The following is a 20,553-nucleotide window of genomic DNA, read 5'->3' as shown; positions in this document are numbered from 1 at the left end:
GCCAAGTAGAATCAGTAAACCTGATGGCAATGAATCAAATTGCGAGATTGATCTGAAATTTTGATTAATCACGAAGGCTTGCAAATTATCCTCACAGATGTAAGGTTAGTCTTAAATAAAGTAAATCACTGAGTACCTGTTAAGAAAAAGGGAACATAATAGCCAATAGCAAGGGTTTACAACAAAATAAAGCAATTAAAGGCAGTAAAAGAGGACATTATTGCTAACTTACAGAAAGAAGAAACAAATTAAGTCAAGGGTGACAGGCACGTCAGGCAAGCATGGAAAAAGAAATCGTAAATAAGAGAATGGTAGTGTGTTGATTCTAACATGCCTGCCAATAATATGCCTCTCCGTATACATTTGTCTTGAAGTTTATGAAGCCAGATCTCCAAATTCCAGCAGTCTACATATATAAAGTTAACATTTGTGACAAGACACATGAATCATTTTAGAATTTTAATTTTCAGTTTATCTTCAATTTTTTATTGCTCAAAATAAAGCAAGCTGACCGCCGTGGGTTCTATGAAATGAAAAATTCCTACCTGGGGCCAGGGAGTGTAACGTGGTGCTCTGAAATTATTGCTATGCTGTAATAAATACAAATTTCACCTGGTCAGACATGTAACTGAAGGGACAACCCCATCATTCTTGGAAGAGTAATTCTACACCAAAAAAGTGGCTGAAAAAATTAGGCTGTGTGAGGCTCTGTGTCTCGTGTCTCAGTGACTGTAAATCACATTTGTTCAAAGCACAAGTTGTTTTTTCCCTTCCAAATACATGGCCTGAAATCTTCCCTTTGGGATAAGAAACTTCTGCTGTGTTCCTTTTGGCTTACGCATCATCCTCAGAAAGACAATTCATTTGAATCCATATTTGGATCCATATATGATGCACAAGCCAAAAGGAATATAGCAGACATCTCTTTCTGACTACTGGCAGAAAATGTTTAAACATGGCACAACGTAACACTTTCCAAAGGCACCTGGAGATCAGGCTGGATGAACAGTAGTGCAGCATGTCACCTGGCTAACCAGATCTGCTGAAGGCGAGTGTTAAAATATTATACAGTTATCATGGTTATACACTCAGTAACTAAATGAGTTATTTGAGTGGGTCTTGAACTGTGCTGTGTAGAACTAAAAACGACTGAGGCCTGCCTTGATGAAGAGACTATCACCAAATTTGAAATACGTAATAAACTTGCAACAGTACAAAATAAACCACTGCTTGATGTAAATAACCAGTGAATATTTAAACCTCCTAATTAAATGAGATGCTACCAACTGCAATCTGCAGTTGCAGCAGGCAGCTGTTCATCTCGGGGATTCTTCTCAGCCAGCTCAGATATTGTGAACTACCAAGTGTATCTTGGCTGCAAGGTCTGAGGATGGAAAGGAAACTTCCCAAAATGTTACAAGTCTATCCTCTGAAATGAAAAAGTTATCACAGTAACTGAGACTACTTCCATCTTTGGAAACCTCTAGGATGCCACTCATCTAGCAAAGCCCATCCACCAAAGACAGCTTTTATCCTCAAGCATGAAATATAGTTGATAGCTAGGTATTCTGAAGCCTAGAGAAAGCCACTGTCTGAATGAAGTGCAATGGCTGAAACACAGTCCAGGCATATCCAGAAGAAGCATATCACCAGCAGAAGACTTGTCTGTGTAAAACAGATATGAGCTCTCCTTATCTCCCCACATTTAATTTTTCAGTGTTTCTGGGCCACAAATAATCTATTCACACACAAAATGAATTTGATTTGTACCTGAAAAAAATAGTTCATTTCATTCTGTATACCAAACAAATTTGCAGGGCCATATTCAACTTATGTGCAAACAGTGACAGTGGATATACAATAAATATACATTGGTTTCTGTGCCACACATGAGAATGCTAGGTTACAACCCTTATAGAAGCATGTTTTTTTAGAAAAGATGCTTCCTTCAGCTTTAATTTTGTCTGTTGCACAGCAGCCACAAATGAAGGCTGAGTTTTGGCTTTATAATTACACATTTGCTGACAGCTTTGGGGCTGGTTTGTAACAGGAGACAGAGCAGAATGCAGCCCAGCCTGCTGGTACTGTAGTGTTACGTGTGAGAGATAGTAAGGATACTTGTCAGTAGAATGAATAGAAGAGGCTTGAATGCATGTGGAAATCACACTGCTTGAGGAAAGAATTGACAGTTTTACTTAAGCATTTTCTGGCATGAAGGACACTATATTACCTGAGACACTTTATTTATTGCCTTTTCCTTTTCTCCACTCTTTCACATCCTTCTTTTTCTCCCTCTCCTTTACGTAAAGGGGAGATTTCATGGAACTCTGCTTCATCTAAAGCTCCTTGCACAAGGGCTGCTGTACTACCTCCACGCCCGGAAAAGGCTCCATATTAATGACAAAGAAGGTGTGAGAGTAACTTGTGGCATAGGCCACTGGACCCAAGCTTGTTCAGACTGCCTGGCTGGTGCTGGGAGGGAATAGATGGTCACATTACAGTCAGAGAATCATAACATAATTTAGGTCAGAAGGGATCTCCAGAGTCCATCCAGCCCCACTCCCTGCTCAAAGTGAGGCTAATTAGCTCAGGACCACATCCAGCTGAATCTTGAATATCTCCAAGGACAGAGATCCTATAGCCTCTGTGTGCTTCTGTTCCAGTGTTTGACCACCCTCACAGTAAAAATGTTTTTCCGTCTATCTAATTGGAATATCCTGTGCTCCAGCTTATGTCCATTGCCTCTTTTCTTATTGCTGTGCACCTGCAAGAAGACTGTAGCTCCACCTTCTCTGCATCCTCTGATCAGATAGTTTTGAGACAGCAGTAAGGTTTCCCCTGAATCTTCCCATTTCAAGGCTGAACAATCCCAGCTTTCTCAGTTTCTCCTTGTGCATCACTTGCCCTGGCCCCTGATCATCTTGGTGGTTGTTTGCTGGACTCACTCTGGTTTGTCAATGGCTTGCTTGTGTTGGGGGGCCCAAAACTGAACACAGTACTCCGGATTTGGTCTCACAAGTGCTGAAGAGAGAAGGATTGCGCCCCTCTGCCTGCTGGCTACACTTTTGCTAAAACAGCCTAGTACCCCATTTGCTGCCTTTGCTACCAGGGCATAACCCTGGCTCAAGTTCAGCTTGTTATCCGCCAAGACCCCAAGGGCCTTTTCTGCAAAGCTGTTTGCTACACAGCTGGTCTCCAGCCGGTAGCATTGCTTAGGGTTATCCCCCCGCCAGATACAAGCCTTTGCATTTGCTTTTGTTGATCTTCATGAGGTTCCTGTCAGCCCATTTCTCCAGCCCGTCAAGGTCCCTCTGCACAGCAGCCCTGCCCTCCAGCATATTGATTCCCACTCCTCCCCCAGATTGGGGTTTTTGGAAAACTTGCTAAGAGTGCACTCTGTCCCACTATCAATGTTGTTAATGAAGACATTAAACAGTATTGGCGCCAGTACTGATTCCAGAGGGATGCCACTAGTTACTGGCCACCAGCTGGACTGTGCACCTATCCCACAACCCATGTAGTGTATGCACATGCATCATTTGAACAGTCTGAAAATGCGTAAAATCGCTGTCAATAGCTTGTTTTTGTCCTGGAGAGAGACCAAAAGTCAAGCTGGAATCTGGAAGACTGGATAAAAGGCTAGTGGAAAAGATAAACCTGTGCAGGGCAGATGCACCAAAGCTGAAGGGCTGGTACCACAGTGAGGCTGTGGGAGCAGATGTAAAGAAGTGCTGTTGCTAGTGCATGTGACATTTCTTTATTCCGTTTCTTAAAGAAATCCCTCTATTCAGTTCTCTCAGCTAAGGATTTTTTGTTGTATTTAAACAGTAATGACTAGTGCCAACAGGAAATATAAGAAATAAAGGTAATAACCAAAACTCTCCCATATTGATGAGATTTCAGTCTTAGTATACAGTATAAATGAGGGTGATAGATACTACTTGCTGAAAAAAAATCTAAAATGAGATGTCTAAAGTACTACATTTAATATTTTAATACCTGGCAACAATTTAAGATTAGCAAATACTTTTGGCTAAAACATTTCCCTAGGCCTAAAATTTGGAATCAATAGTTCTGATTTTCAGCATTCTTCTGCTGGCTGAAAAACTGTCTTGTCAGGCACTGAGACTGGTATTGCATCCACTCAGCAAAGGCTGAAGATCAGAGATAGTTTTAACAACCCACCTAAAGTGTATTCTTCACATTCAAGATATAGAAGGCTGGTCTGCAGTGCTGTCTGCATGAAAGCCCACACAGGAATTGAGGTTTACATTACTGAGTGTGTTTCAGTTTTGTTTCATTCATTATCTTTTAGTTTAATTTTTTTTTCTTTATACACTACTGAATAGCTTCTCATCATTTTTCTATAAGGGCATACCTTCAGAGCACTAGTGTCAATAGATTTTTTACAAGTTTTCATGATGTTTATCAATATAAGATGTTTTATCACAAAATAGAATGTGTATGAGTGTTCTTAGATGTTAATGTGGTGGTAAACAGTGGTAGTATATTTATTTATACTAGACTTGCTGTTACTATCTATAATGAATTCCCCTTTCCCCCAACCGCAAGGTTAAAACAAAGCTTAATGTACAAACACAATTCAATCATATTCTCGATGTTTTCTAGATGGATTTTGAAATAATGCATGCCTCTGTTTACCCCCAATATTTGCAGAGCACACTATGAAGCAAACAAGTAACCTGTTCTGATTATACTCTGTGGCTGCCAAAGACTGAAGATTATCATAGTTTTCTGGAGTACTGTCATGATTTGTTGTCTTTCACCACCAGTTCAGTGACGTTTTGGCTTCACTCCCAGAAGCCAACAAATGACTTACAGGATGTGCAAAAAAAGAAATGGGAGATAAGCTGGCCACAGCAAATGTGGAAGATAGGGAATGTGTGGGAGGGTAAGATTGTTCTGAGTTAGAACAAATCTTTGGAAGACACATCTTTGGAAATCTTACATGCTGGTTATGCTGTGTCGCAGCCTCCACCAAGTCCTGATCAGCAGTATTTTTGTCATTTCTAAGGTGTTTGTACCCACTCATAGTCATCTTGCGTCAGCCTACCATGAAGTTTAATTAACTCTGTGGTCAACACTTGCACATATTTTCCATGTTCATAAAAGTAATTGTTAGACATAGAGTGTAACACTATCATAACATGATAAAAAATTTACCACAGCGTTTTTCAACTCACACCAAACATGCTAAAAGGGTGCATGGGGTCAGGGACAAAAAGCACACAGTATCCATCTCTGACACCAACAGAAGCAACCAGGAAAAAGCCTCTATTTGCTTTCAGTTCTCAAAGGAAATGAAATAAATTTCCTAAAAGAAGTCCATGTATTTGTGACAGAAACACAAGAGAGACTTACTTCTCTCCTGCTCCTTGCGCTTTATTGTTACTCTCATGACAGAGCTCCTTGGCAGCCCTAAATAGAACATGACATGTTGTTATCTTCCCTCCCTTATCCCTTTCATGTCCTTGAGGGAATCACAACACAAATGGCTTATTTCAAGGAAATTATTCTGCTCCTGGCATTTCTCTTCACTGTTATTGTCACTTTTGCTCTTTTCATTGTTCTTTGGCAATGACTTCAGTATGTTCCATTACTATTGAGAAGCTGCCCCCAGAATATCTGAGAGACCACCCTGGAAAAAAAGAGGCCAATCATTCTACTTGGTGCAATGTATCTTATCACCTAGCACAGCTGAAATTATGAGAAACTGTTCTAAGGCAGAAAAATTTCTGCAAGTTCCAGATATCCAGTACCTCTGTCTTGCACAGGACTACTAGGAACGGAATGAGGGAGCAAGAAGTGACCCAGAACAGCACCACAATAAACAATACATGACCTCATTGGCAACAATGGAACTGAAAAACCTAGGGTAACTGGGGCCCGGGCATATGGTGCTCTGTGCTCAGTATTACCTTCTGTAGTAACACTGCCTACACTGTGGAAGTTCACCCTAGACACGTCAGTTTTAGCCAACTATTAATGCCAAATCTCCTATTTGCTAGCAAGCTGTACATAGATCTGAGCAAGAGAATAAAGGTTATAAAATATTCATCTTACCAAACTCCAAATCTGAGAGATGTCTTACATGAGACATCTTCATTTAGACTAATTCAGCTCTCATAAGAACCCAAAATAATGTACTTGTAGTTCGTACTTATAGATGATCAAAACCCAAAGGATTTATAAAGTCACAGATATTATATTTCTAATTGGATTTGTTGTTCTGGGACACTTTAACATATACAAATAAAAGAGGAGATGAAAAGCCCAAACACTCATTTTCTCACTTGCTGGCTCATAGGTTATCTTTCCTCTAACCCACATAGTCATTACACAGCGATTAAGGAGACATACTATCTTCATTCATTTATACAGTGGTCATAAAGTAATTTTTTTTCCTTTCACCACTGTCTAAAAGCTTTTTTTCTGATATTATGTGCCAGGTGACATAAGATTATCATATGCTCTAAATAGAAAGTTTATTTCTCTGTGTAGTAATTGATTAGTTCAATCAAGAGTTTAACTTCAATATATAAATTGCATCCACATCTTTTTGTCGTGAAAAGGAGACAGGAACAGAAGCAAAAGCCTTGAGATAGCCAACCTAGATTCTGAAGTGTCTGGTGAATCTACTGAATGACTTCTTGCTACTGAAGAAAAGAAAGCAGATGTCCAGTTTATTCTCTTGGATTTTTTTCACAGCATTCACCATCTCTGGCCAAGAGACCAATATCTGAGAGATAAGACCAAAAGTCCAAGTGAATTATTAAGACTACCCAAGCATCAGCAGAACAGCAATTGGCAAAAATGAACCACAACATATTTCCTTTATAAGGTTTCAAAACAACCATTTTTTTCTTAACCTGTCTTCAACATCAACATACAGATATCAGCTAAACTGAGTGAAATACATTTGAGATACAGTGCTGCCTCCAAATATTGGTACACATCTCTGCAGAGATGACTCTGCACAGGATGAAGACGAATCATAAGCAGAAAGGACACTGGCTGCCAGAGGAAAAAAAAAATTGAAGTTTTGCAATAGCAATATAATCTCCTTTGAAGAAAGATTCAGATGTCAGTTGATCAGTTCAGGTCATATTTAACAATACTTAGGGTTCTCTGCAAGACCATCTCTACTATTGTTGCCTATCTTCTCTACTTAACTAGAAGAGTGTCTGTTCCAGTGACAATGACTTGGCCTCAGTTATTAATGCTCACTTCACCTCTTGGATGGACTAGAGGAATAATTGGACATAAATACCCTAGCACCTAGAACAAAAGTAAATCTAAAATACTGCAGGCATCTCTTAAACAATGCAGACTATATTGGTGGTGTAACAAGCGCAACAAATCCACTGTGTATGTTGACTTGAGAGAAACAAAAATCTTATTCAGACAAGGCCTGGGTTTAGAACACTCAAAAGTGACTTACTGTCCAGAATGATAACTGAAGTCTACACTTATCACTCTATGAGACATTGGAGCTTTTGGCAGGAAAGTTGAAGTTCCTTACTTTACAACTCATACACCATACCAACAAAACAGGACACTGATTGCACACATTTGGCTCCCTAAAGAAAAGGTGAAAGTAAATCCAAGAACAATGGTTATGGTCCACTGTATTGCTCAGTGAATGTCTCAGATTTTTGTGTTGACAAGCACAGTATGGAACCTATAAAGAGCAGAGTAGACATTAAATGTGAGAGAGATGAGATTCCTAGCTAATGCTATGGGAATTATTGCCTATGGCCATATAAACTTTTTAGTAACTGTGGAGTCCAGAAGCAGTCAATATTGGAGATGTTTTCGCTTGGACCTTGGGTTGCTGAGCACCATGGTTCAGTATCAGGATCTCTGTAGGGTTCTGGAGAGTTTTGGGAGAGATGGTACAAGTACCTGCTTCCCTTTCACGTACAGGTTAATTTGAAGAACAGTTGCAGACATGGCATTTGGCATCTTCTGTACCTTTTCTCTGCAGTTTTGCTTGATCCAGTTTTGCCACTGTCTTTTCAGCAAGAACTACCTTAGCACTGCATGCTGTCTTCAAGGTGGAGCTTAGGGGGAGCCATACTGAAAATGTGATATGGAAAACCGGAGAACAGTAAGAAAAACAGTATCATTTATAAGTAGGTAAAAGAACATCCTATATCTGGAACTACTTCAAGGGTGGGGCAAAATTTAGTTTCAGTTCATATATGAACTGGAGACTTTCAGATCACAGGCCAAGGATCATCTGAGTCACAGTGCACATGTTAGATCACCCAATGGAGTTGGTAAATGTGGTTTTCATTCCTACAAAATGTAATTTGTTTAAACTGGGACACATGCACATAGCAGTATTTTAAAATATATAAGGCACAGAGATTGATTTAAAGTCACTTCAGGAAACTAGATACGCTGCTTATCTACTACCACCGTGTTTCTCTTTCTTAGGTTCCCTTACTTGACCTGAAAATTCCAGTGCTATCATAAGTTCTTAAAGATACTGCTTGCATTCACAGAGTGAGGGAAGCGTAATCATGGGCCAGAAATTATACCATCTGACTGCATGACCCACCACACTAATCAAAGTACTAAATATGCAAAGGAGAGCTGGATGCTGATTGCTGGTAAAAAAGTATAGATTCAAGAAGATTTACAAAACATCCTTCAAAGGATATGGTCTAGGAAAGTTTTAATAGTCTTACTCTTCCTTGCTCAAAAAAAAAAAAAAAAAAAAAAAAAATGCAGGGGCAGGCAAATCTGCTAAACAAAGAAACTGTGCACATCAAATTGTTATAAGGTGTCCTACACTGTACCAGATTATGCGTATAGCTTAGACCCATAGTTTATAAGTAAAAACAATTTCTGTTCCTATCTTGAAACATTTTTTGTGTGAACAGAGGACTCTGGAACAATAGAAATTATTAAAACAACTGCATATTCCCAGAGCAGCTGAGATGCAGTTGTTTAAAAATGCAGATCTTATTTTTAAAGCAAAACATTTTTCTTTACTGAACAATGTCACCTTGTTATATTGAATGGTACCTATGAATTAATAAGAACTCACAAGGACAGACATACTGAACTGAGTGAAAGAACTCATGCGAGTAAATTTTGAAAAAGAAATATTAAGCTTAACTCTTAATGACATGCATCAAGACATAAAAATTTCCTGTTTAAAATAAAACTCACATTGGTTCCAGTTCTGCTGCCATTGCCTAATCAAAATTAAAGTGCAGCTCAGCTGAGGTAGAAATAGATATTAAAAACGTATAACAGACATGTTTCTATATATGCATTGGTGAATATGTATATATATATGTATCATACATTTCATATATAGCAGGATGAAATATTGCTTGAAAACATCCCAGTTACTTTTTGATTCGGAACACAAATATGTATGAAATAATACAACTGGACCAAAAAAGCAAAGTATATCCTGTTATCTATTCTGATACCTGTGCAACAGTAGAATGGAGGACAGGATTTTGCTGCCAGTGAAGAATTTTCCAGTAAAATCCTCATCCTTTTGGAAATCATTTCATTGACTGCAGTTGGATTGGATTTATATCACCACACACTTCAGGTTGCAATCTGAAAACGCAACTATTCATGCTTGCTTGAAATCACAGTTTATCAATGAAGGATTATTTAATATATTGCTCCTAATGAAGTTAATGCAAAAACACTTACTATTGTTTTGAATGGATTAAGCTTTTTCATTTACAATGACCTAAAGTGTCATTAATGAACACTTATTCTACACAAATTTCCCTTGAAATAAACTGTAGACATTATACAGTTCAGAGGTATATCACTTGGGATTGGCACATATACTGAGGTAAGTGTCGATGAAAATACAACAATATACAATTCTCCTAAATTACACGAACAACTACTTGGGATTCTCCACCAGCATATTTTAAATTTTATATATAAGCAAACTCTAGTTTCTAATATTGGTATTCATGAAATATTACAGTTTAGTGGTTTAGTGATAGTGGATTAATTCCAAGGTTTGTGGAGATAATGTTTTTTAGCACAATGAATTCCTCTAATCTACAGAGGAAATATTCCTTAGGAATTACTGGAGTATATCAAATAGTATCTTCAAATTTGCTAAGCCCTATTTTTCCTATGGTGCACATAATTACTCCGGCAGTTTTCTCCCCACCTCCCCATACCTAGTGCATATAAATTTGGGTCTAAGAACAGTGAAAAGACAAAAGGAAACAGTTCTTCTTTCATAGTAAGGCAAAACCTGCTCAGTTATAAATATATTGGAACCAAAAAATATTCATGGTTTTATTTTTTATATATTTTCTTCAATTTATTAATAATCTTTTATATATATTTATTTATGGCTTTGAGCAAAGACAAAAGAAAAAAATCTAACTCATCCCTGATCATACAGTTATTGTAAGAATCAGATCTATAGTCTTCCCAGCAGCAGTAAGATCCAACCTTTTTCATTAATACATTTCATCCTGTACAGATGTGAGATTCCATACTTATGGGCTTACTTATGTACAGAGAAAATAAGTTAGTTCTGAATCTAGCAATGGACCTTTATATTACAGGAATGTGAGTCATTTGTTTCTTAATCTAAGTATATATACATTCATACATACATATATATATATATACGTATATAATTTTATACCCTGTACCATTTTTGTTGAATTAACATACAAATCCTAGATATTGTCCACTCTATTACAAAGTCATTAAAAATTATTTATGGTTTCACTGAAAGACCATGTGAGTTAATATTTCTTTATAGTGCTTAAAATAAAATAAAAATATATATAAAAATATTTTGCTACTAACCCCATTGCTCCTATCAAATGTAAACCTTAAACAGTTTGAAAGATCAGAATATGATCTTAATTAACTGACAGAATTTGTTAGTATTAAAACAAAATAAGGGGTATTTTACTGATAAATAAATGGTCTTGCAGCGTATCCATAATGTTCTGAACATTTTTAAACAATCGCTTCCTCATATACTACTCTGGGCCACTCGGATTGATGGCAGCAGCATGTTAATGGGTTAATTACATTGATTTGTACTGGTGAGTGGAAGTCAGCAAAAACTGGTGAAATATTTTTTAAAATTTTTATTTGATGTACCACTTTAGTAAAAGGTGTAACAGGCAGCATGGGTTCAAGCTCTGTTAGCTTTAGAATATTTACTTGGCTCTCAAGTACATCTGGATTCACTGCAATACGTAGTTCGTGATGTTGTTTAATTTTTCCATGCATCATTAAACTCAGCATTAATGGGAAAAGAAGAACTCTTTTGCATTTATTTCCCTAGCATGAGTCAGTTCGGTGTTAAAGAACAGAATAAATGCTTGCATCATAGCCATAATGCTGATGTTTCAATGAGTTAAATTATGACACGCTTAGTTTCAATCTCTATTTAATGTCACAAATCAGGCACAAATGATTATGAAAGGACTTCTTTTGTGGATAAGATAACGTGAAGATTTGAGCAAACAAAATAAAAAGTTCACAAAACGGTATGCTTTAACCCTGCTTTCTGTCACCATTTTCTTTCTGTTTTGAAGACATAAAAAATAATAAACCTCATATCTATGGGCTATGTTTGACACTACATGCCTTAGGATATACTATCCATTTAATTACAATATACACAGAGCAAATCGTGCATTTCCAGACAGACTTTGATGCTATATTATATTTATTTTTTTTAAATTAACACCACAGTCAACTACAAAACTACAGTGAAGACACAGAAAGCACCTGAAAGCCTAAATCAAGCTGTGGTTTACAAATAATCCTTTAAATGAAAAACCTCACTTCTAGACTTAAACCAGAGATTCAAAGTCAGCATTATAGGAATTTTAAGGTAGACACAATTAATTAATGTTTATTATTTTCTAAGATACCATAAAGCCTTTTCCTACAATGGCTGACTGAACCTATTTTTATAGTCTTTTTTTTTCAAAGCATGCATGGAATATTTTCAGATGCTATTTAGGGCAAGGAGAAGAAAAGTGATGGTATTGGTGAAGTACAAGCGGTTTGCAGGATCAAGCGTACAATTTTGCATAAAACATTGCATGTAAAAGTAACATTGTAGGTTTTAAGCCATTGCATTACAATTTAACAGTTGTGTTGCACTTAGCTTCAACAAATTTTAAAACTGTAAATTTTGAAGTGAAGAGCTGAACCTAAATTCCTAAACAAAGACCTGGCAATGGTACACCACACAGCAGCTATTTTTGTTTGGGTCTAAAAAGTTATTTACAATGGCAATTATTTATAGTCTTTGTAAAAGTCTTTAGCAATGTGAAGATTGAAGTCCACCCATTTTCTGAAACAACAGAATGGTTTACATGTTTTGAGATTACAATCTATCCAGAGGAGTGCTAGTGCCAGCCTTTTGACTGCAGATGTTTGCAGTATATTTATTTTTCAATCTAATCCCAAATGGAAAGCACTAAAATATGAAATGAAATGGGAAATGAACTCTTCACAAGAAATTACTAACAATGTGTATGAATAAATGAAGGAATGAAGGTTTCAGAATATTACTCAGTCGGTGCTGTTTTAGTTAGATCGATTTTTTTGCTTTTTGTACTTGTTTGAAGCTTGTTACTGTGTTGACAATTTTCCCACGAAAAAAGGAAACCTTTTCATAAATAGAGAAATCTGTTCGACTCATTTTAAAGTTGACACATTAAAAATAAATAATATCACAGCAGAATTTAGACTCCTTTAATGGTTATGAGAAAGGAAGACATGAATTCAAATAGGTTTTCTTAACTCCTTTTTTTGGATATATATATTTTATATATATATATATAATTTTTACATTCGTTAAGTAGGGCAAAGCTGTCTAAAGTATGTTTTTCGTAGTAGACTGCTGGGGTACATTAGGAAATAGGCTAAAACAGTTCCTGGGATGATTCTCAGTCTATTACAAAGTCTGTTTCTCACAGTTACCAGGGATCATAAGTTTGACGCAAATCGTGGTTTGTCTCCCTCGGGATCTGTGCTTAAGACTGCGGAAGAATCCCTCTGCAGAGGGGCCGGGGGCGGCGCGGCCCCCCGGTTCGGGGGGATGGCGCCCGACGACATCTGTCGGAAGAGCGCGACCCGCTGGGGCACGGTGCCTCGGGCGGCCGGGGGCACGGGGGCGCCCGGGGCGGGCTGCGGGAGCGAGGCCAGCGACTCCCCCACGGTGGGGTGAGGCCTCGCGATCAGAGTGGAAATCTCGTGGGGCAGCGAAGGCTGCGAGGCGGAGAGGGGCCGCACCTCTCGCGTCAGGTTAGTGTTGTGCAGGGCCTGCGTGCTCTTGTGGACCTCGCTCTTCTGCGACGAGCTGGGCGGCGGCGGCTGCTGCTGCTGCTGCTGCTGCTGCTGCTGCTGCTGCTGCATGAGGGAGAGCTGCGAGGCCGTCGGGGAGGCGTACTGGAAAGTTCGAGCTGCCAGCGGGCTCTGTACGGGGGGGCTGCAGACGGCCGTGGTGTAGGAGCACGGCGAGAGGATGACGGCTTGCTGGGGGGTCTGCGTGCTCGGCGAGGGGGAGTGCAGGTTTCCGTGGGAGAGGCTGGTGGCGGTATAAACGGGAGGAGACTGCGTCCTGATGCGCGATGCCGACGCCGCGGTGGAGGTGCTCGCATTCAGCGCTGGCAGCTGCTGCAAGCTAACCGGGGCGATAGTCTGCACCATCTCCCTGTCGTGCTTCACTATCTGCTTCAAGATCTCGTTCTCCTGATTGTTGAAAACACCGGTATTGAGATCTTTCTGGAACTTCTGCAGGAGGATTGAGTTCTTCTTCCCTTTACAAAGAAGCAGAAGAGTTAGCAAGCCTGAAACGCAGGGGCAGATCCTCACTCTGCGTTTGCATCTTAACTCCTATTACTGAGGGGTATGGCGGCAGCTTAAAAGCCTGGGAAAACACCAAGCCGAGCAGGGGGCACAGAGCATAACCCAGCCTGGCAATGAGCTCGCTCGGGCAGGCTGGTGGCACCAGTCATCCCAGGTGCCTGGGATCGAAGAGCCCATTCCCTGCTGCAGAGCGATGCTGAGCCTCGCCGGGGGACTGCGTGCTGCATATGCAGCTCTCACCCGCTGCCCTTTATGCACACCTCGTTCCCGCTCTCTCTGCACCACAACTGCACGCATTAATAACACCATTTTGTTCAAAGATACCCGAACTTTCTGTGCCTCTTCACTTATAGTGCACTGCTATTACTACAATTATTCTGAAAATGTAACCATGGTAATTTACTGAACAACAGGGTGGAAAAAGCGACCAGGCTCTGCATGTGTAACATCTTTCTCTCTCATTACAAAACCGTCCTAATTCCCTGCACACTAAGCTGTTACAGAAGTTATAAATACATCTGCCATTTAGCACATTCCCTGGAACTAAATATTAGACATTAGTAACCAATGACCACTAGCTTGCAAGAAATCATCTTTTTAAGTGCTGGCAAACTAATATGAATTCACTGCTAACGTGATACCTGGTTGCACAATAAAGATTGCTGTAAGTTGTATGCTGATGTTTTCTGAAAGGATGGTGTTTGCTGGATGACTCTTAGTATCTGCAAGGTGCAGACACTATTCTGTGTCATCAGACGCACAGGAATACAATTCCACTGAATTGGTCCTTTTTTTAGATAAGACAGTTTACATCTTATTCTTTTGTCCTGTGTAGATTTCTTATTGTAACCACAGCACTTCAGATTGGATTACTGCTCCAAGAGTAGACTGGACTTGACTACTGATATTTTTTTAAGTGCATATTTCTTAGGATTGGTCTATATTTCCAGAGAGTTTTGACAGACAAATTATAAGAGTTTGAATAGTCTTGATTAGAAAACTTGGTGCACTGGGTATTCACAATCTGCAAAATACTGACATAAATCTATTAAATAACAGAAATCTATATATACATATTTGATTACTTTATTCTTTCTATGTTAAATAAAACACCAATATGTTTTCTACGAACGCTACTTTTTCTGCTTAGCAGAGACCGCAATAGTGGTGTCATGCAATTCTTTACACATTCACTTTGAAGAAACTGCAAACGTATTTGTATTGAAAGACAGTGATGTGGGGAAATCCTTAAGTTAGCAGTGAGGATCACAAGACAGTCCATTAGCAGTGTAGACAAAATCTGCCATGACTTTATTCTTTTGGCTGCTACACTAATGTATCTATGCTTGTGTGTATGCGTGTGTGAGAGGAGGTGTTGCTCAGGCTAATACATGTAGTGTTGCATTGCTCTGTTGGGGAACTGCTGTTAAAATCTCATACTGGAATTTACTTGTGAAATTGAGGAATCAGCATCATACAGCATGAACGACTTCTTCTGCATAGGTGCATTTTAAAACCAGTATCAATAATTATGACCAGGGTGCACTTCTGCCTACCAAAGCTCATGTATTTTATCTAGTATGTCCTGTTAGAGAGATCCAGAACGCCTCGTTGCACAAAAGCAACCTCTATACACCCTGATTTGATAATCCCCTATCTGTGGTTCTGTGGTTCACTTGGATATCTTTGGCCCGCTTTTCTGATTGTAAGCAGATCTGAGCAGCTCCAGTGTGCAGTCATCAATGCTAACACTGCCCATGTTGTGAATAAAATGAGAGTCCTGCTGCAAAGGATTAATTCACTTCAACAAACATGGGTTTTGTGAGTGCTGAGAAACATCACCTCTTCCCAGCATTACAGACATCATCTGTAAACTATTTGTGTAGGAAAATGTCATCTACTTCTCACTAAACTGCATAAACCCTATGAGCTAGCAAAAGAAATATACAATATTAATAAATAATATTAATCATTATTAAAGTATACAAAATAAACCTCTGAGGTCTATGAGTGTATAAAATAATAAATGTCTGAGGAATATGAGAGCTTTCTAAAATTCAAAGTTTTATATTATTTAAAAGTGATCTTGCAGAATTTCTTCTTTGGATACATCTTATTTATAGATCAACAAAACTTTTACTTTAGTGTAACACAACTGAAATTTTTAAGATGGGTTTAATCTGGGCATTTTATCTTTCAACTTAAGGAAAAGAAAAAAGGTTTTAAGAATTCCAAGTACAGAAAAAAATAATACCTATCCTGTCCAGTCTATCAATTGCCACTGTCTCAAAGGCCCTTCTCATCATGGGGTACTCTTCCAGAACCTCATTGAAGTTGTCCACGGAGAGGGAGTACAGGCGACAGTATGTGTCAGCTCGTACGCTGGCAGTTCGACGGCCCTTGGTCAAAAGGCAAATCTCTGGGGAGACAAAAATTCAGCACACACAGGAAACAAAGAAGTTAGTGAACCATGTGAAATGTAACAGCTAGGAAGTGACTCAGTGCTAACAAATAATAATTCAGTACTCAGCGGCAATTTTTCTATTGCTGTTTAGGCAACGTTGCAGGGACAATTCTGAAGGTACTTGATTTTATTTTTGCTGCTCTGAAAAAATAACCAGTCTACTCTAAGAGACCTGCTTATAGTTTTTCTCAGTCTAGACGCTGATTTTATCAAACTTAAAAAAAATTTTTTTTCTTTAAGTTGTAAGAAATAATCTATCAGCTGCCAAACATGGTTTGCTGACCCAATTAACCCAAGTGATTTTCTTGATCTTGCTGGAAATATTCAGCTGACATAAAAGACCAATTCCTTTCATTGTTCACCAGAGTTACTAAACTAATCTAACACATCATAAAATGATATTTGAATATAAGAACTATTCTAAGAAAAAATACATTCAGCATGGGAGCGCCTTCTCTCCTTGCTTTTTATGCCCTAGGTATTTCTGGAGAGTAAGCTTATCATTTTAGACTTTTTTTCTCATTTGGCTAAACAATGCAACTCCTTTAACCTCTGTTAGGATAAACCCCATTTGACCAGTCTAGTAGACTTTCTCTGCAAGTGCTTCCAACTGGAATTCATCATTGTGGAACACAGGTTACCAGGGCCGTACACAGAGTCCCCCAAAACCTGCCCCAGCCTTACAATTGATGATTCTTGAACCCACACAAAGAGAGTTACTGGATAAAGTCCAAAGTCAGCATGATAAGCTTATAATAAAACATTTAGGGTGGAATGAGAGAGATGCATGAATTCCTCTCAGGGAAGTTTTCCAGTTAAAGTGTTCAGTATTCAGACAGGTTATATAATTATTAGTCCTCTCATGTCTGTAAAGTTGACAAACTCAAGAGTATTGCTGATACACAACCTTTGAAATACAGGATCCTTTTCCTCACCTTCACCCCTCTTTTCAATGAAAATTTACATTAGAAAAGTTAAGTGAGGTTTACTATTTCCTAAAATAACAATGTTCAACAAAAGGTTATATAAGGTAAAGTCAGTTAGAAATATATTTCATCAGATATTCCAGTTAGCTAAAGGTGAAGCTGTTTGCAGGAGACTTCACAATTAAAAACAATTTGGAAACTTTGTTCAAATTGTCTATCCATCCTTACTCCCTAAAAAGCAAAATAAAATGTTTTCTTTTGGATCAAAATAGGTATTTTATTTAAACATTTAAGTAATTTTATATTAAATTACAAAAGAAAATTAAAAGTCCAATGCAAAAAGAAATGTTTGTGTCAATCCCATTTTCAGGTTTGGGAATGAGAACACACTGAGATACAAGAATTCTAGGGCAGAGTGGGAAATAGTTTCCCTATTCAGTTCTAGTGGTTAAGAGCAGTGAGTTTATGTTTGCTCACAGCTCTTTAGGTACTAGGAGTGGGCTAGGAAACTGTCTCCTATCCTGCCTGTATATCTGTCAGAAACAGTAATTCTCCAGGAAGTGTGGAAATACAAATATTCATAATTAGCAAAATAAGGAATTCTGCAGGCTTTACTTCAAATGTAAAGTGTTAGTATAGTTCTTTCTTCTTTGTATGTTCTTAAGAAAGTATATTTTTATTAATCTAGAATCTAAAGAACCCTGACAATTTTTGGTCTCATATTTTTTGATGAAGAATTTTATCTAGAAAGTATCTTTGTTAAAACTCTGCAGATTTTGCATATCAAAGCTGCAGCTCCAAATCTAAAGAAATATTCCAGTTAGCTTCTATGAGTTTTGAAGAAAGCTACACAGAACATATATGCATTCTGTGCATAATCTAACATGCATTCATCTCCCCAGGAAGTGTAGGTTCTTCCAGCTGCAATGGGAAGAGTAGATTTCACCCTACCTTGTGTACTAGAGTGCAGGTTTGATAATTTCCTGCCCACAAGCCGCCCTGCTCTGAAGGCTTGGAGGATTAGATGCTTAAATAATAGTGGATAACCTAAGTACATTAATGGGGGACTGGTACTAACCTACAATATACTTAGAAACACCTACAGCTTTGGGAAGAAGTTATAAAGACTAGTGGCTACTATTAGAGTCTTGATCTACCGTACCCCACAAAACCTGATTCCCATGAAACAGCTACAGACAGTTTACTGTAAAGAACCAGCCAGGTCAAACAGAAGTTGGTATTTTCCTCCTCCATTCCCTAAATCAGACTGACCCCTGCTCCTTTGATTTAAAGCACTGTATTCTAGTTACAGGAGGGAAAAGAACATTTTGCCCAAAGAAAGCAGTTAAATGCAGCAAATGTCTGCTCCATTTCCTAAGACATTCTTTATCTCTCATGCAGAATAAAGTTTTACAATTCATGGTTGAATTTATGGATAACTAGCTGGAAAATCTGTGTGACTAATAATGACCTCTTGATTTTCAGCTTTTTTCATTTAAAATAGCTGCAGGCATACGCTAAAGACATATGGAGGTCTTTTGCTGTACTCAGCAAATAAAAGTATTTGAGTTTAAAAAACATTGCACACAAAAAAACAATGGGGAAACTACTGGTTTCATCACTATTGTTCTAGGATCACTGTATTTTAGACAGCTTCAGGAACAACAAGACTGGAATGAAGCCATAGGAAATGATTTTGGATTTGAACATGGGACAGTGGAATTTGTGGATGCTACTGCAATAAATATCATTATTTTGTCCCCTTTGTTCCTCTTCCGTTATTCTTTTCAAGTAATGGGACTTGAAAGATTCACTGTTCTGAGAATCCTATGTCAACTCACAACTTCTGATTGAAGAATGTCTTTTAGGAAGGCTTCTAATACCTATTTTAAAGTCCATGCAGTCACCATGAGACGAAAATCCATGAAATGCATTTCCAGCAATGTTTCTTGATGGATTTAAGTTTTATTATAGTCACTGATACATCATCTATATTGCTTTCATATACATATCAATGATATCACATTTGTACTCTGTGCTTGTTTAGAACAGTTTAGTGCTAGCGTGCTTGTTAATTATGCCCTGCATTTGAGTTCATGTCATCTTATTAGTTATTTGCTTAGGAGAAACTCTCAAGCATAATAAAACAGATAATATATAAAATCTCATTTACTTGGACTGGAGAGCAATGATGCTTGTGTTCTTTTAGGTAAACCAAAATCTTTTTTTAAAACAAATAAATAAGCAATAGATTTTATGAAGGGAATAGAGTAATGAAAATATCCAAGATATATTTAAAATAAGTCTTAATGGCATCAAGTACACCAGGTGCCCTCAACAATTACACTCTCCTTGACGTACAATTGATTTAAATGGACTAGGAAATACAAACAATGGCACAGGAGTGTGCAGTGAAACACAAAGACCATGAATTATTTTCAAACAGCTTGGACAAATGTCCTTTATTAGCACAAAAAATAAAGTGGCTATAGCATATTACTCACTAATATTCCCATCTGTGGTTGGCATGGTGAATTGCCTTCATGCTGACACTTTGAAAGTGTAAAACACTTTTATCTTTCCTTTCCAAATCTAAGAATGTCTTCAATTCCAATTAGTAATTATGTATGAGACTGCAATGAACCTGTAAGTCAACTCCTATGCATGTTTTACTTTAATTATATAATCTCTTTGGACAACTGTTCCCTGGAACATTCTAAAACAAATGTCAATCACTGTGTTAATCAGAAATGCCTATCTGCAAGCACTAAACAATGTTAAAAGCATTCATTTGTTCCTACAGTCCATATTTTATACAAATGCAGTTAGTTTATATGTGAAAATCACAATTTGTGTTCTGCTGGCATCAGATCTTTTCTGCAGAATAATGTAGCTCTCAAAAGAATATGGAAAATGGCTCAATTTCCAAGTACATTCTGCTGTAAAGACACTGAAGTAACACGTGCAATGATGAAAGTTTGAAGCTAAGCCTGCTTGGAAGGTTATTTGCCTAATCAAAATTGATCAACAACATATCAGTTGCACACATACATGGCAGTATTTCTGCAGGAAGATTAGGTTCAGGTTTTGGAATTGCACGAATTTCCAAAGAAGTCTGTTCATATCTCTATCATGTAAAATGGGACACCTATAGATTGCATTTTATTACTGCATTAGTGTGACAGAATACTCTGGATAGGAGGTTCTGATTCAGAGGAAGACTGATTTGGGAGAACCTGCATGAGGATGAATGACATAACCCATATGATGACTTTTGAAGAATTA

At 38.0% G+C, this 20,553-nt stretch overlaps 1 protein-coding gene across 1 annotated transcript in view; it reads right to left on the bottom strand.

The window, feature by feature from the left end:
- Positions 1–10,400: 10,400 nt before the first annotated feature.
- LOC112984010 (potassium/sodium hyperpolarization-activated cyclic nucleotide-gated channel 1) overlaps positions 10,401–20,553 on the bottom strand; it is a 208,519-nt gene continuing 198,366 nt past the window's right edge. The window contains exons 7-8 of the mRNA XM_064501737.1: positions 16,133–16,297; positions 10,401–13,829 (exon numbers count right to left, since the gene is read on the bottom strand). Coding sequence (XP_064357807.1) covers positions 12,997–13,829; positions 16,133–16,297 — 998 coding nt within the window. The 3' untranslated portion in view covers positions 10,401–12,996. The remainder of the gene's footprint in view (positions 13,830–16,132; positions 16,298–20,553) is intronic.

Source organism: Dromaius novaehollandiae, chromosome Z (genome assembly GCF_036370855.1).
Source record: "Dromaius novaehollandiae isolate bDroNov1 chromosome Z, bDroNov1.hap1, whole genome shotgun sequence".
Classification (NCBI taxonomy): domain Eukaryota; kingdom Metazoa; phylum Chordata; class Aves; order Casuariiformes; family Dromaiidae; genus Dromaius; species Dromaius novaehollandiae.
Note: the sequence above shows the minus strand (reverse complement) of the source record. Positions and strands in the feature narration are given on the sequence as shown.